The 15,873-nt window shown below is 43.7% G+C and overlaps 2 protein-coding genes across 4 annotated transcripts in view; one reads left to right on the top strand and one right to left on the bottom strand.

Annotated features, from left to right (window-relative positions):
- The first annotated feature begins 40 nt into the window (after positions 1-40).
- CTPS2 (CTP synthase 2) overlaps positions 41-15,873 on the top strand; it is a 69,951-nt gene continuing 54,118 nt past the window's right edge. Inside the window, exon 1 of one of the 2 annotated variants that reach the window (XM_081907611.1) lies at positions 41-157. In XM_081907611.1, coding sequence (XP_081763737.1) covers positions 90-157 — 68 coding nt within the window. In that variant the 5' untranslated portion in view covers positions 41-89. The remainder of the gene's footprint in view (positions 158-15,873) is intronic. The other variant, XM_081907615.1, reaches the window with a different exon arrangement.
- Positions 1,197-14,410, bottom strand: SYAP1 (synapse associated protein 1). Of its 2 annotated transcripts, none has more exons than XM_081907675.1 (9): positions 14,039-14,410; positions 12,035-12,153; positions 7,673-7,739; positions 7,090-7,163; positions 6,655-6,794; positions 5,801-5,943; positions 4,682-4,740; positions 3,497-3,641; positions 1,197-2,578 (listed from the first exon to the last, which is right to left on the bottom strand). In XM_081907675.1, exons 1-9 carry the CDS (start codon positions 14,244-14,246, stop codon positions 2,451-2,453), a joined length of 1,083 nt encoding a protein of 360 aa, XP_081763801.1. In that variant the 5' UTR covers positions 14,247-14,410; the 3' UTR covers positions 1,197-2,450. The 2 variants fall into 2 exon arrangements, with proteins under 2 accessions (XP_081763801.1, XP_081763802.1); XM_081907676.1 differs by lacking the exon at positions 14,039-14,410 and adding an exon at positions 12,941-12,974.

The raw sequence follows: 15,873 nt of genomic DNA, 5'->3' as shown, positions 1-15,873 counted from the left end.
CTCTCGCTTTCCCTCCGCCCGCATTGCTTCGCGGGAGTTGTAGTCCAAGGCGCGCTTCCTTCTCTCGCTGGTAGCAGCGGGGTGCGCACATGTCCGCTTCAGGATGCCTTCCGCTCCTGAGGCGCTTTCTCAGCAAAGCGCCCCACTCCAGGCTGGGGTGAGTCCACTTCATTTTCAGGAGTTGTTTTGTAATCCTGGACAGACATTCCGACGTTTCCTGAAGCTGCTAAACGTGGAATGCTGGCGGGTGAAACCCTGGTCTCTCAAGGGGTGGGACAATTCAGTGTGAACACAGTACCGCGAAACAGCCTCATTAGCCCTGCTTTATCCAGGAAGAAATGTACTTCGCATTAAAGGAGTAGCATCAGCAGAGGAGGCCTGGAGACTTATTTTTAAGATCACGGTTTCACTTTCACACTTTTAGAACAGTATGCAACTAAGTTAGAATAGATCCCGGAAATTAATGGACCCAAGGGAGTCGTGTCCATTATTTTCAGTGGATCTACTCCAGGTAAGAGTAATTTTGGATACACCCCTAGTGCTCATCTAATTTAAACACAGTTTAGTAAGTGAACACTAACTTCAGTCCAGGATACTGTTTATACATCTAAAATAAACAAGGTTTATTGAAAGCAGGCATACAGGGATGTCAAATCCTTGTATGTATTCCTGTGTGTAAATCACACCCCTAGTAGTTGTTTCGGTAAGGGAGAAGAATAATACAGCCTATAAGAGATCCTACAAGACAAGTTAAGACTCAGCTTGGCTATACCTGCTAAAGGAAAAACCCCCACCCCCATCCCAAGCCTAGTTTTGCAACCAGTGTGCCCTTTAAAGGAAAAACGTAATTAATCCAATCTGGCAGTGTGTAACAGAAAACTCAATCTGCATAGAAACATCTCTTAATAAATATTTTTGGACTTTTAACATTTGTTACATTAAAAAAAATAATAGGGTGTCTATTTTTAAAATTGACAACACTGATTACCACTTCAGATAAATTCTCTTCTAATGCACAGTATCTACTTCATTTTATATAATGTTTCCATTTTGTATTAGCCTTCTAGTATAGTAGTAGTGTATTACACTATATACATTAGCATAATTATCTTCAGAAGTGCATACTTTACACAAAGCCAAATAACTTGCTCATGTATTACAGAGAACCAAGCTATTTCCCGTAGGAAAACAACAGCTTATTTATGATTCTGTGAAATCTTTATTTGGGAATTAGTAAGAAAAGATGTCTCGTGAATTCTTTACATCTGGACATCAAGAAAAGTTAACATTATGCTTTAGCAACCATCATTTCAGTTACTAGTAACCAGTTTATTCTCCAGCAGTTTGCTCAAAAAATCAAGTTCCTAGTACTTTACATTTTAAACAAAGGCAATAGAAGTCAATTACTGACCCAAAGTTAGATGCGTAGTCTCCAGCAACACTGCTAAATATAACATATTACCTTCCATTCAGTTCTGACCCCTTTATCCAGCTGTAGTGTTGTCTTGTCAGTCTAGGATGGCAGTCATATTTTGACTTCTGATTATTCACACTACAGTGTTCCTCCCACACCTTAATAAACATTTAACACTTATGAGTATAGCACTACTCAACCACACCCACAGGCCAAGCCTGAATTTCTTGCTACACTTTGCTTCACTCTAAAGTATATTATACATTTTAGCAATTAAATGAAGAGATACTTTTATCCTAAACAGAAGAACTGAACCGTTTTTCTTCTAAAACGCTCTATTATTCTTGGAGTGAAAAAATCCCAATAAAGTAAGTGAACCCTGAGCCAGTTGATGTGCCATTTATGTATATCTTGAGCAGTCATTGTTTTATCTGTCTAGTGACTAAAATGAGGATAAGTGAATCACTGAATTTTTTATTAGCCACACCATATCATCACTCTAAACCTTCACCGCTTTTGATGTCCAGGTGCCAAGGTTCTGCTAAGATAAAAAAAGCTATAGACAAAGCCTGATAACACTTTCTAAGAGAACATATGGTATTAAGGGACTAATACCTAGATGTATTATGAACTTATATTTATAAATGAGCCAAAGGGATCAAAATATTAACATGACTTCCTATTACTTGTAGGAATATGGTTGGAAGTTTTCAATTTTTACCCCAGTACAGAAAGCAGCTCACAAATTATTTTTAAAATTCACTTCCGATTATCCAGTTAACATTTTCCAGCAACTTTTGTTGTTTCATTAACTTTTAAAACTTGCCTCACATGCCACTGGATGATTAACAGTACTTTCAAAGAACTGTTTTTACACCCGATTACATATCACCTGGTGTCCGTTCTTTCTTTCTTTCTTTCTTTCTTTCTTTCTTTCTTTCTTTCACAAAGAGCAATTTTATGCCTTAGAAAAGTCTCTGAAGCAAGTATAAAAATGGGTTCACATCAGTTTCCAAAAAACATTTATGCAAAGTGGTTAATTTTCTCCTTGTAGCATTTCCTCTATTTCTTTGTCCCAGTTATCATCTCGTTTTTCTGACTCTGCAACTACTTCATATTCCTGAAGTTCTTGTTGTAGTTCCTTTTCCCAGTCTGCAGTTTCTTCTAAAAACAAGACATATACATGTCACAGGACTGAATAAATATTGCACTATTTTAGTACTAATTTTGCTAGTAAGGACTAGTCTATCCACACAACAAAATGTTTTGTACCAGTTCAAACTGCAAGTAAGGGGAAATCACAATTGTTTAAATACTTCTCTACTTTGTCAATTTACACTCTCTTCTCTTTGGCATTCACATTTCCAAGCTTTCTTAAGCATGAACGTGTAGAAAACAAACCTGTACATCAAGAAATTACTGCTATATTTTTGACTAAAATGTCTTCCAAATGCTATGCATTTGGGAATTGCTGGTGTCCAAGATTATCTAATCACATGCAAGGCATGCCAATTGAAAGAATACTCTGGAAGGGCCAGAGCTGAGCACATACAGAAATAAAACCTTTACTTGGAAGTAAGTTGTATAAAAAAGCTGTTCCCAAATTAGTGACATCTAGATTTCCTTTTCAACACTGTTCTCTTCCTTGGGATATGCACTTCCTATAAACCTAGACATCCAAGTATTCTAAATCTGCAAAACCAGTTTCCTGCACATACTGCTTCAGCCACAGTCCAGGAAATAAAGGATACTGCTGTTAACATTTATGGTAAGATAATTCAAGACTTCAGAATGCAGGGAAGATGAGCAGTGTTAAGAACAGGACACATTTCTAGCTTTGCTTATTATAAACCACCCTGTGAGCTTTGGATAAAGGGTGGTATAGAAACTTGCTAAATAAATAATTAAATAAATAAAATAAGCAAATAAAGGCACAAATCTTACTATTTCAGATAGCCTATCCTCTTTGGGTAAGGGGATATTTCTAAAGCTATTTTTTATTCAAATATGGAATATATTTACAAATTTAATATACTCATGAGAGGGAGCAGAATTTGCAAAAAGTTGTTGGGTTTTTTTTACCTTCTACTATAGTTGTTTCCTTGCTCTTGTCAAGTACAAGTTGTTCAATCTCTTTCCTCAAATCTTCCCGATTCAAGCTGCATGCATCAAAAGCGTCACTCACAAATTCTGATACACCTGGGCTAGTTGAAATTTCTTCTTCCTCCTTAAATTGGAGATGAGAAAGGAAGGAAATCCTTAGTTACAGGAGATGGTGAAGGAATTTAAAAGTGTATATATATACTAATATCGTGGGCATTTCTCCTTAATGTTATGCACCGTTTTCCTATAGTGAAAGGGAAAACAATGAGGTCACATGCACAGAATCTCTACACAGAACAAAGGCCTAATAGGAATTTGTAAAATAGCTTATCTTCATGAGAATCACCGTGGCAGGTAGAAGGGATAGACAAAGTCATTTTGCCCTCATTTTCCTTCTGTATTACTTTCTTAGGAGATATGCAATGCAGCAGAAAGTCAGATGTGGAGAATCTCTGGCCCTCCACATGATACTAAGCTACAACTCCCATCAGTTCCAGCAGACATTGTCAGGGATAGTGGGAGCGGTTGTTGGCATCCATCTGTCTCAAGAGACAATGGAGTGTGACTCTGGGGATGAACTCAAACCATTAGCAGCACTGAAATGACCTCCCCAGGGTGCAAGCCTGGGCAGCATGCTTGAAGGTCCTGCAACATCTGGAGGGTCAAAGGTTCCTCATACCTGGTGCTGGCTAACATCACAAAAACAGGTACCTTTGTTTTCCAGCTGGAAAGTTCAGCACAGAGCTATGCCCTTGCACTATTCCTTTCCACTATCCCATCCCACATCTGGCATTAATGGTATAAATAAAATACTTGAATCAACCATAGTAAAGTGCAAAGTTTCCCAAAGAGAGGAAGTGCTGTGATACAGGGTTGGGGAAGGGAAAATTGCACTTTAGCTGCTCAGCTAGAACTTGCCAATCATAGGCAATCACTTGATTAAAAGGATGACCTCCTTCGCTCAGGATTCTGAAGGTCCTCAAACAGCCACCATTTTAAACCTTGCTTCAGCCAAATTCTTGATTCCTCCAGTGCATTTGTTTAAGGGCTTTTGTGAAGCAATTTTGGAGTTGGCCAAACTAACATGCACCTAAAAAACTTAAAGTATAAAAAATGGTTATGCTGTAAATATACATATTAATCTTAACTGGAGAATAATGTTACCTCTTGAGGCTTTAACTGAGATTTGATCGCTACGGGTGGTGTCTTTGGTCGTACAATTTCTAGGAAAAAAGACAGAAAGGATAGAATTTAGCAGAGCATTTAAAGCTTAAGTTGTGGCTGAGTGAACAGTGACTCAAACATAACAAGCCAAGTACAATACACTCACACACGTCCTCCCCTTCCTCTTTCTCTCTTCACACTAAGGATATTTAAAGCTTCTGGTTCTGATTTGTAACAAGCTGCAGCTTCCCTTTATGAATAGGTAAAATTGTGGTTTGTACAAGCCATGTTATCAAGTTTGATTTTCTGGTTTGTTAACTATGGTTGAACAAAATGTAGTTTGAAGCTTTTTGGTCAGTTTGCAATGTCTTTGCTTTCTTTTTTGTGGAAGAGAAAGAGTGTGTGTGTGTACAAATTCTGTGCTTGCTGCAGCTCATATGCATATGCATGACTTATTCACATGTCTGATTCCACAATTCTTGACTGGCCTTGATAGCTGAAATGGATTTTGTCATTGCCAGGAGTTACCCATCTCCTTGTCCCTGGCCTTATACTGTGCTATAATGTGAGATTAGAGATAATACTCTGCTTCCACCTCAGGCTCCAAATTTGGAGCCTTGGTAGTCTGACCTTGTGCTTTCAAGGCACTCCATGTGTTTCAGTGCAATGGCCAAACCGCTCTATCTTCCCCCTAGCCTTAGAGCTAAGGAAAGAACAATGATAATCCGCACCCCCATGTTCAGCTCCTGAGGTAAAAGGCTAGGGCTTCATCCCCACCAAAAGGCAGCAGCACAAGCTTTCATGAAGAGCAAAACTCTCTACATGAAACTATTTTTAGAAAGTAATATAACTGAATATTGTGAAGAAATTGAACTATAGTCCTGAACTTGTGCTATATTGTGGAAATATGTATCTTAGATTTCTCTTCCTCAATAAGAATATCTGTGGAACTGTAACAGAACTATTTTGCTTGTTCTCACATTTTTGAAGGCTAATAATTTATGAAACTTCTACCATAAGAAATGTTTAAAAAGTGACGGAGGGAGAAAGTCTGGAATGTGCATTTGTCAGGCAGGTGAGAAAGGAGTCGCCACCCAACATAGTGAAACAAATCTCTACCTGCTAGCTGTCTGTCCTCTTGGCTGCCATTCTGCTCTTTCCTCACTGCTTGCTGTTGTGCAGCCAGTGCTGTGAGCTGTGCAGACTGCTTAATCAGGGAGACACGGTAAAAGTAATTCCTCCAAAACACATCTTCTTTTACACTGGAGACAACAAAATATATGGTTTTGATAACTACGCTATATAAATATAACATGAAACATGCATGCAAGGTGGGAGTTTACTGTATGCATAGTGGAGGGATGAGTGGAGCAGGAGATCTGCTTTGGTTTCTTCCCCGCAAAGCAGCTCGGAAGAGCCGTAGGACCTTCCAGAACAGTATGAGAGATGGCATGGAAAAAGGGGGAATTGACAAAAATCACTCTTCCTACTTTTCCACTGGAAGCCTCTGCTGGATTGGAGTTGGCAGGTGGGCATATCTGGATCCAACCTGATGGCTACAAACCTACATGTATTTGGCCAGGAATAATTCCCATTGGACTAAATGGAACTGGCTTTTGAGTAGTTATGCCTAAGGTTGTGCTATGAGCTTATACTAAACTATTACTAGCTCTGACAAAGATAAAATAAAATTCCTCAGAGGTAGGCATAACAGTATTTGGCAAGTTAGGTTTCCAAAAAACAACAACAACAACAACAACAAACAAAAACCCCACTGAGAAATAATTTAATGTTCAGGTTTAGACTGTGACTTAAATTTCAGAATAGAGTACCATGAACTATTTATTGTCACATTTTAATGTACAAATGGAAATACAATATTAGTAAATATTGCAAGTTATACAAAGCTATTATTTTTACTCAGACTTAAAAAATTGTTCAACAGCTTATGAAAATATAGGCAGATCACTCACTGCTTTGGAACAAGATCAAATCTCATTCTGTTCAGAAGTTGATCTTCTTGGAGCATTACCAATGCTACTGGATACATCTGATCAAAGTCAAAATTAAATTGAACCCCAGCTGGTGGGTCACGCAGGAAGTTTCTTCGGTCCTGGAAAAAAAAAATCTATCTGTCAATGGTGAAAAAGTTATGTTTCTGTTTCCAAAGAGCACTTGTCAATAATTACATTGAAAAGTAACTTATAGCATAAGCAGCTCTGCCAGATACATGGGGAAACATTTTTCAATAAAAGAAGTCTTTATATCATCAATTAACATGATCTCACTAAATCCCATCAACAGTTTTATTATTCAACACATTGATGCCTCAAAATGTAAAGTCCTGTTTTAGGTAGGCAAAAAGGAGGAGGAAGAACTTTAAACAGAAAGAACACAACACTACTTACTGCTGATAATGCCAGTATTTGTTGCTGAATTGTTTCTTCTTCGTTGCTGTCTACCCAAGGAGGCACAGCTGCTTCTGTAAGGAAAGGGGAGCATATGTATAATGCATTCAGTAGTAGAAGACATGTGAACTACAGGCATTTTTGATTGAAAAAGGCCCCTGCCAAGATCTGTGTGATAAGTGTTCCCAACTAAATTTCATTTTAGCTGAGGGAATTAGGATGCTCCAGGTGTCCCCTGGCAGTGTGTGTACATGTGTCTGCTGCCACAGAGATATCTGCTGTGCTATCTGAAAGCATAGGGGAATGCATGCTACTACTGCCAGTGTTCTCACTGGCAGAAAGAAATCACTGTTAAGGCTCCAAAACAGGACGCTGCAGTGGTAGGACAGGACCTGTGATGGACCCACTAGATCCAAAGCTGGTTCATTTCCAAAAGAGGGACCGAATCTAAATACCTGTACTGTGCCGGCCTGCAACAAAACCCAAAACCTTTACACCCCGGCTAGCAGAGCTGCAGATGCAGCAGGGATTCCATTGCCTGTGTCTTCCCAGCCCTGGTTAAGATTACGCTGTTATGCATTACCTGATTTTTTTGTTTGCTGCTGTTGAACAAATTTTTTCTGCTCCTTCTGAAAATCTCCTATAATTGTCTATAAGAAAAAACAAAGTTATATATAGAACAGCAATAAATTTGCCAGACTACTTGGGTTCTCACTGTTGCCAACAACTTATTTACATGTAAAACTGGAATCTATTTGTATTGCCCAAAGTCAACCAAATTCATATCTGTAATATGTATATATCAGATTCCAATAGTACACCCAAATACTTGCACATTGTATAGTGACTTGAATGTACTGTATTTTTCGCTCTATGGGACACACTTTTTCCCCTCCAAAAATTAAGGGGAAATGTGTGTGCGTCCTATAGAGAGAATGCAGGCTCCTTGGCTTCAGCGATAGCAACGTGAAGCCTCCGAAGCGCAGTGGGAGCGCTCCCGCTGCACTCAGGAGGCTTTGTGTTGCTTTCGCTGAAGCCTGGAGAGCGAGAGGGGTCGGAGAGCGAGAGGGATAGCTGCCTGAAGCCTTCACTGCGCTCCGCAGGCTTCAGGTTCCTTTCGCTGAAGCCAGGAGAGCAAGACTCTCCTGGTTTCAGCAGAGAGGGAGAGCTGCGCAGCGCCCCTTCAGCCAAGCGGGAGGAGAAATGGAAGGGGCTATGTTTCTCCTGCCACTTCGCTGAAGGGGCACTGAGCAGAGAGGGGGAGAATTTTTTCTTGTTCTCCCCCTCTAAAATAAGGTGCGTCCTATGGTTCGGTGCGTCCAATAGAGCGAAAAATACGGTAACTGCCTTCAATACAAAGGTTTAGATCCAGACTATGCACAGATGCAACTCCATCCATGCAGCCCTCTTCTGGAGGAAGGTTGGGGAGGCTATTTCCATATATTTGCCCTGCTGCCACCGGGAAAGCTCTTCCAAAGGACTGGAGTATGTCTTGGTACAGCATGGGAGATGGCACAGAGGGCTGTAGGGGGAATTGGCAAAAGAGTCTCTACCCATCTTTCTTCAGCAGGAACCTCCACTGGATCTTGATCTCTTGCTTTCATGAAAGGAGCTCTTCCAGTCATGAAAGGTGGGTCTGGAGCCAACCTAAAGAACTTCAGGCTGAGTACTGGGATACCTCCACATGCCTTCCTCTCTTAACCTGTCAGACTCTGCCCCCTTTCTTCTACCAGCATAATTATTTGTTATGATATAGGTATGAAAGGAGAGGAATAACCAGTAGTATCCCATAAACTTTAAAAAAAAAAACATTTAAAAATGTGCAGTGTGTGCGTGCAAGCTGTGATTGAACCAACTGGGAATTTTCTATTGTATCCAGAGAAAACTGCTAGAAGATCCAATGCAGTTCTTCTTCCAAACTTCTGAGCTAGCATAGGGACACCTACAGCAGTCAGTATGCAGGCTCATGTGTAACAGGCTTCAGAAACAAATAATAGTTTGAGGGCAGGTTTAACTGACTGCATAGAAGAGAAACATTATCAGATCTCTTTTGTTAATCTTTATTTCTCTTAAAACTGTTTACACAAAGAAATTTGCATATTGTTGTCAATAGCTTTCAAATATAATACTCAAGCCATATATCTCTGTTTAATAACCTGGGACACCTTTTGCTCATCTACACAGTTCCTTCCTGGTGTGAGGAAACCTACCAGTTTCCCATTTCATCCACGCAGGAAGCAATGGCTGCCACATTTTGAATAGGTCAGGTCAGGATATTAAAACATATCTTAATATGTTTAATTTTAAACCTAGTTTAATATCCTGAGTTTCTTGGAATCTGGTAACCAAAGCTTCCTAGTTTGGATGAAATCAGAAGCTATAGTTAATTAGAGGCCTTCTGGTTTGATTGTTTGTGCTAAAAAGGAGCTGTGTCATTGGGAAAAGGTTCACTGACATTTTGGTTTAACAAGTCAATCATAGTCAGATCCGGGTCTGTCATGTCATATTTGCTAGAAATGACTACACTTATTTCTAATAAAACATCATGGAGAACCTTAACTGCTACCGCTGTATGTAGTTTTAAAACCACAACACATCAAAGGTTCTTATTCTAGACTGGTGTTTCAAGCCTGCAGACTGTACATTATAGTGTCAACAAGTTTCTAATTGCTTTCAGTCCCACATACTACCTTTGATAAACACAAACAACTGTGAAAAGGCAGTATAAATATCAAATAATGGCCTAACACATAATATTTTTTGCAACACAAACTGATAACTGATATATTTCTTGTAAACTGCTTACAATTGTTCCAGGATATTTCCTGTGTGTGCTTGGTTTGCCTGAATTATATTACAGTGGTGCCCCGCAAGACGAATGCCTCGCAAGACGAAAAACCCGCTAGACGAAAGGGTTTTCCGTTTTGGAGGCGCTTCGCAAAACGAATTTCCCTATGGGCTTCCTTCGCAAGACGAAAGCCCATAGGGAAATCTCCAGGGACAGCGGGGAAGTGCAGCGCGTCTTCCCCACTGTCCTCGGACCTCCTCCGAAGGCTGGCGGTGGGGCGGAGAGCCCTCCTCCCCCCGCCAGGCTTCGGAGGGCTTCTCTGAAGGCTGGTGATGGGGAGGAGAGCCCTCCTCCCCCCGCCAGGCTTCGGAGGGCTTTTCCGAAGGCTGGCGATGGGGCGGAGAGCCCTCCTCCCCCCGCCAGGCTTCGGAGGGCTCCTCCGAAGGCTGGCGATGGGGCGGAGAGCCCTCCTCCCCCCGCCAGGCTTCGGAGGGCTCCTCCGAAGGCTGGCGATGGGGCGGAGAGCCCTCCTCCCCCCGCCAGGCTTCGGAGGGCTTCTCCGAAGCCTGGCGATGGGGCGGAGAGCCCTCCACCCCCCGCCAGGCTTCGGAGGGCTTTTCCGAAGGCTGGCGATGGGGCGGAGAGCCCTCCTCCCCCCGCCAGGCTTCGGAGGGCTCCTCCGAAGGCAGGCGATGGGGCGGAGAGCCCTCCTCCCCCCGCCAGGCTTCGGAGGGCTCCTCCGAAGGCTGGCGATGGGGCGGAGAGCCCTCCTCCCCCCGCCAGGCTTCGGAGGGCTCCTCCGAAGGCTGGCGATGGGGCGGAGAGCCCTCCTCCCCCCGCCAGGCTTCGGAAGGCTCCTCCGAAGGCTGGCGATGGGGCGGAGAGCCCTCCTCCCCCCGCCAGGCTTCGGAGGGCTCCTCCGAAGGCTGGCGATGGGGCGGAGAGCCCTCCTCCCCCCGCCAGGCTTCGGAGGGCTCCTCCGAAGGCTGGCGATGGGGCGGAGAGCCCTCCTCCCCCCGCCAGGCTTCGGAGGGCTCCTCCGAAGGCTGGCGATGGGGCGGAGAGCCCTCTTCCCCCCGCCAGGCTTCGGAGCGCTCCTCTGAAGGCTGGCGATGGGGCCCAGAGCCCTCCTCCCCCCGCCAGGCTTCGGAAGGCTCCTCCGAAGGCTGGCGGCGGGAGGAGGTCTCTCCGCCCCACCAGCAGCCTACAGAAGGCTGCTCCGAAGGCTGGCGGCGGGAGGAGGGTTTTCCTTCCCACCGCCAACATTCAGAATGCTGTTCTGAATGTTGGCGGTGGGGAGGAAAAACCCTCCTCCCACCGCAAGTCCCGGGAACAGAGGAGAAGCGCTGTGCGCCTTCCCCTCTGTTCCCGTACCTGTCCGAGGCTGGCGGTGGGGCGGAGAGACCTCCTCCCCCCGCCAGGCTTCGGAAGGCTCCTCCGAAGGCTGGCGGCGGGAGGTCTCTCCGCCCCACCGGCAGCCTTCGGAAGGCTGCTCCAAAGGCTGGCGGCGGGAGGAGGTCTCTCCCCCCCACCGGCAGTCTACAGAAGGCTGTCCTGAAGACTTGCGGTGGGAGGAGGGTTTTCCTTCCCACCGCCAACATTCAGAATGCTGTTCTGAATGTTGGCGGTGGGGAGGAAAAACCCTCCTCCCACCGCAAGCCCCGGGAACAGAGGAGAAGCGCTGCGCGCCTTCCCCTCTGTTCCCGTACCTGTGCTGAAGGCTTGTGGTGGGGAGAAAAGCCCTTCTCCGCACCGCCAGCCTGGCAAGCGGTCTCCATAGGAACACATTAATTGATTTTTAATGCATTCCTATGAGAAACCGTGCTTCGCAAGACAAAAAACTCGTAAGACGAAAAAACTTGCGGAACGAATTAATTTCGTCTTGCGAGGCACCACTGTACTGCATTATTAAGTATAAAAATTTAAACGAGTGGTACTGATTAAGTCTTGTGTTTAAAATATTCCTAAATTAGCTCAATGAAGTTTTTATTAGCTGCTGATCTCGCCTACATTTCAGTTTTTCTTCCTTGAGTACAGTGCTTGATCAAAACACTTTATTGGCACTAAACCCATAATGTCAGTAGCCTTAAATATAAGTAGAACATGCAAGAGTAGATACTAAATTTATTAACAAATTATTTACAACAGAAAAGTTACCTTGTCAATTATATTTTCTATTTTTCCTTCTTCTACAGACTTCTTTATAGTTTGGGCTGTTTCAGCAACTGACTCAGATATCTTTTTTGTGGCAGTAGTGGCAAAACTGAAGAGATAACCTTTTGGAAATAAGACAATTTTTTCTTTATTACAAAGTCTTTAAGATATGCTGCACGATCACCTACTAGAGCCTTACAGAGTCAGTCATTCAGTTCTTCCAATTCCTAGAACAGTGTGGTCTAATGTGCAGATCTTGAGGCATTTTTGGTAGCCCTCAGCAACAATTCACACCCCCATATGCACTTTGCCTTGTGCTGCATTACCAAAGCCAGGTGAGGGATGGGCTTTGGTAAGGTAGTGTGAGGGCTCTGACAGGGTCCTAGAGCCCTCTCCTCTCCTTCCCAAAGCCTGGTACCTTGCCAGGGGTGAACTTTGGTTTTTCAAATTTCAGCAGTGCCCTATGTGAGCCCAAAATTTGGCACCCCCAGTCTTTTTGATTTTAATTTTGCTCAGTTCACTACATCATAGTTGCAATACCCTGCAGTGCCCCCTAGGCTCAGTGCCAACGGCAGCTGAACTGGCCATGCTGCCCTAAATCCACCTCTGGCCTCACCCAGCTTTGGGAATGCAGCACAAGGACTTGGGGGTGTCTGATTTTTGCCTCTCCCCCCACGTGATAAGGTAGTGTGTGGCCTTTGGGTTCTGTGCCAAAGCAGTCCTGTGGCCCACTTGATATGAAAAGTTGGACCACCCTGTCCTAGAAAAATACATGATATTGATGCACAGGCCACATTAATTTCCATCTACCTATTTGTGTGTGTGGCAGATGTGAGGAATTCTGGACTGCGCATCTTGTACAGTGGGAAAGAGCAATGTGTATTATGTAAAAATTTAAGGTAACAGTACCTTTTCCAAGATGCTGCATTTGAAGCTGTTCTAGAGTACACAGCAATAGAAAAGGAATCCATTATGAAGACAATCTGTTTTGCAGACATAAACAGCTAACATTTATTTGTATCACTGATAACCTAATGCCTTATTTTAGCTGGATTTGTTGTTACATTAAGAAAAATCTAACTACTCCGGAATTAGTGCTTTACTGCTTACTATCCATTCCTCAGTCAATTATGGTAGTTTCTATTAAATTCAAAGCAAATAATGACAATTTAGTAAAGCTCAAAATGTTGATAGAGAAATCTAGTTATGTTCAGAGAAGTCACATACTACTTTTAATAACTCAAGCGGTATCATTTTTGCAAATTGGAAAGGACCAACAGGGCTTGCATAAAGATAAAGTAGTTATTTCCCTTTGATAACACATCCAGAGACCATAATTTCCAAGTGTTCCTATTTTTAAGAAGAGTCATACCCCACAAAACCACAGAAAACACGAGGCACAAAGCTGACATCCCACTGTTTTTGTTAATGTCACTTATGTTTTAAGATGTATGGAACTGTAACAGAACATATCTGTTTTAAAGAAATAGCCACAGCATGGCATTTCTTGAACCTTTTCTAGTGTCCCTGAAAGAGGTGAGCGATGTGCGTTTTTCTCCTGCTTAAAAGATGCAACTCTTTAAGAGATGTTGGGGTGCTCACTGAAGGAGAAGCAATAATTTCAAAAGGAAGCTTGCTCAGAAATAAGGCCTGCAGAAGTGGGTGAAACTTACTGCCCGAGTACTCGCACATAGGACTACTTAGCTGCAACCCACAATCCATACTAACGGAAGCAACCTCCACGGAGTAAAACAGGCTACAGGCTGCTGCTTTGAAAGCCGCACTTAGGTTGGCAGTAATCCCTAGTGAGCACACTCCTGCGAAGCTCCACGCTGCGCTAGTGCACGTCCAGGGGGGGTTAACGCCAAGCAACTGCGAAGAGGGTACCTGAGCAGGTTGCTTGCTACATTAATAGGGCGGCTGTGGGGGTTAGTTATATGAGCTGGGCAGGCTTGAAGGGACGCGAGGAAGGCCTTTGGGAAAAGCGCGTTAAAGGGAGACACTCACTGCCCAGCCCCTTCGCCTGGTTCAGAAGCGGGTCCGAGTCCCTCTGCAGCTCCACCTGCTCCGGGCTCCGCACTGCCGCGTCCCCTCCAGTCCCCTCTTCTCCCTCCTCGGCAGCAGCAGCAGCTCCGGCTTCCCCTTCGAGGAGAGGCGGCTTCTCTTCCTCGCCTTCCCGGCTCATGCCGAACCAGCCGCTCAGGCCGCGCAGCATCCTAGCTAAGTGGCGAAACGCGGCCCCCTTCGAGCAGGTCGCCTACTAATGCAGTGCCAAAGCCCCGCACCCCCCACTCCTTCAACCGTTTTCCAACGACTTCACGGGAACGGCGCCCCTTCCTGAGAGCAAGGCAACGTTGTTTGTTTCCGGAAAAGGGTGCTCGGCTGCTTCCGAGTTACGTCACCCCGACGCGTCACCGCGGGTACCGACGCTCTAGGCTTCATCTCCACTCCTCCAAATGGCTTTGGCTGGGTATAGTTTTATTGCCGATCCCTCTCGTGTGCGTTTGTTCGAAAGAGCTCCTTCCTTCGACAATGTTAAGATTGTTTCTTCAAAAAGAAATTTTTGAGACGTGATATATTTATACCTTGCATTTAGTAATGTTGTAGTGGAAGTTCTCTACCCCCAGCCTTAAATAAAATATCTTTAGGCGAGTCTACGAAGAACCAGACTGTAGCACCTGAAAGAATGAGGTTAGCCCGCGCTTAACGTGGGCACAGCACAGGGGAATTAACTTTCAAACAAACATGCAGAGGATTGCGCTGTAACATTATGATGGCATAAGCTTTCAGGAAGGGAACTGTAGCCCACAAAAGTATGCATCATAAATACGTAATGGTGCAACGCTATGCTTGTCTGCTCAGGACGCCCCACTTAGTTCAATGGGAATTGTTCACAGGTGTGCATTGGTCTGCTGCCTTATTAGACTTGCAGCTATTACAACTCTTTTGCTTTTTTTATTGTAGCAGATTCCCTTCTGAAGGTTTTCAGCAGTGATTACTAGTAATCCTACATTAATCGTGGCTTAATAAATACAGCTAATTGAACTTCAGTTCCCATCTTGAACACTGTTAAGGAGCACTAATGCTAAAGGGACTAGTCAAGGCTGTCACACTAGAGTTTTGTGCCAAAAAAAGGAGTAATTATAATAGAGCAAATAATGAAAAGCACAAATGAATAATTAGGTCCCAAAGCTTGTCCAAAGAGATCTCAGGATAAACTAGCACATGATACAGCCATCTCTTCAGTCGCATAGATTTAAAAGGAGAATCAAATGCATGCTAGTAAAGCTGCAATCTCTATGTGCATATTCTAGGGAGTAGCTCCTAGTAAACTTGTTCTTGGCTATATAAAACATGCAGGATTGTGTTGCAACCCTATAGCTTGGTACCAAGCATATTAACTGCCCCCAGGGCTATTGGATGGGTGGCTGAGGGGAACTTTAGCTGTCCCGGTTGCTGGACTCCAACTCCCATATTTCCCATTGGCCAATGCTGACTGATGCTGATGGAGTCCAACAGTATCTGAATGACCGCAAGTTCCCACATCTGTCTCAAGGTAATAACTGAGTAGCTGAATATTCAAAAATCATATATTTGCCTTTAGTGTAGGCCAAGGGACAATATTATAAAGCAGACATCTGCTATGGACTCCTAGGTCTTTGCAAATCATTCAGACTCTTTTGTAAAAATGGGCCTTAATATACTTCTATTCCACTCCTGCTTCTTCCCTGGCGAGGAGGGGGCACCATTTTGTCATTCACCTAATGTGCCAAAATGTATTTAACTGGCCCTATGTATTGTTTTTGTGGGCCAAAAAACTCTGACACAGATGGCAGGCAGCC

The sequence above is a fragment of the Podarcis melisellensis genome (genome assembly GCF_964234715.1).
Source record: "Podarcis melisellensis genome assembly, chromosome: 4".
Lineage (NCBI taxonomy): Eukaryota > Metazoa > Chordata > Lepidosauria > Squamata > Lacertidae > Podarcis > Podarcis melisellensis.
Note: the sequence above shows the minus strand (reverse complement) of the source record. Positions and strands in the feature narration are given on the sequence as shown.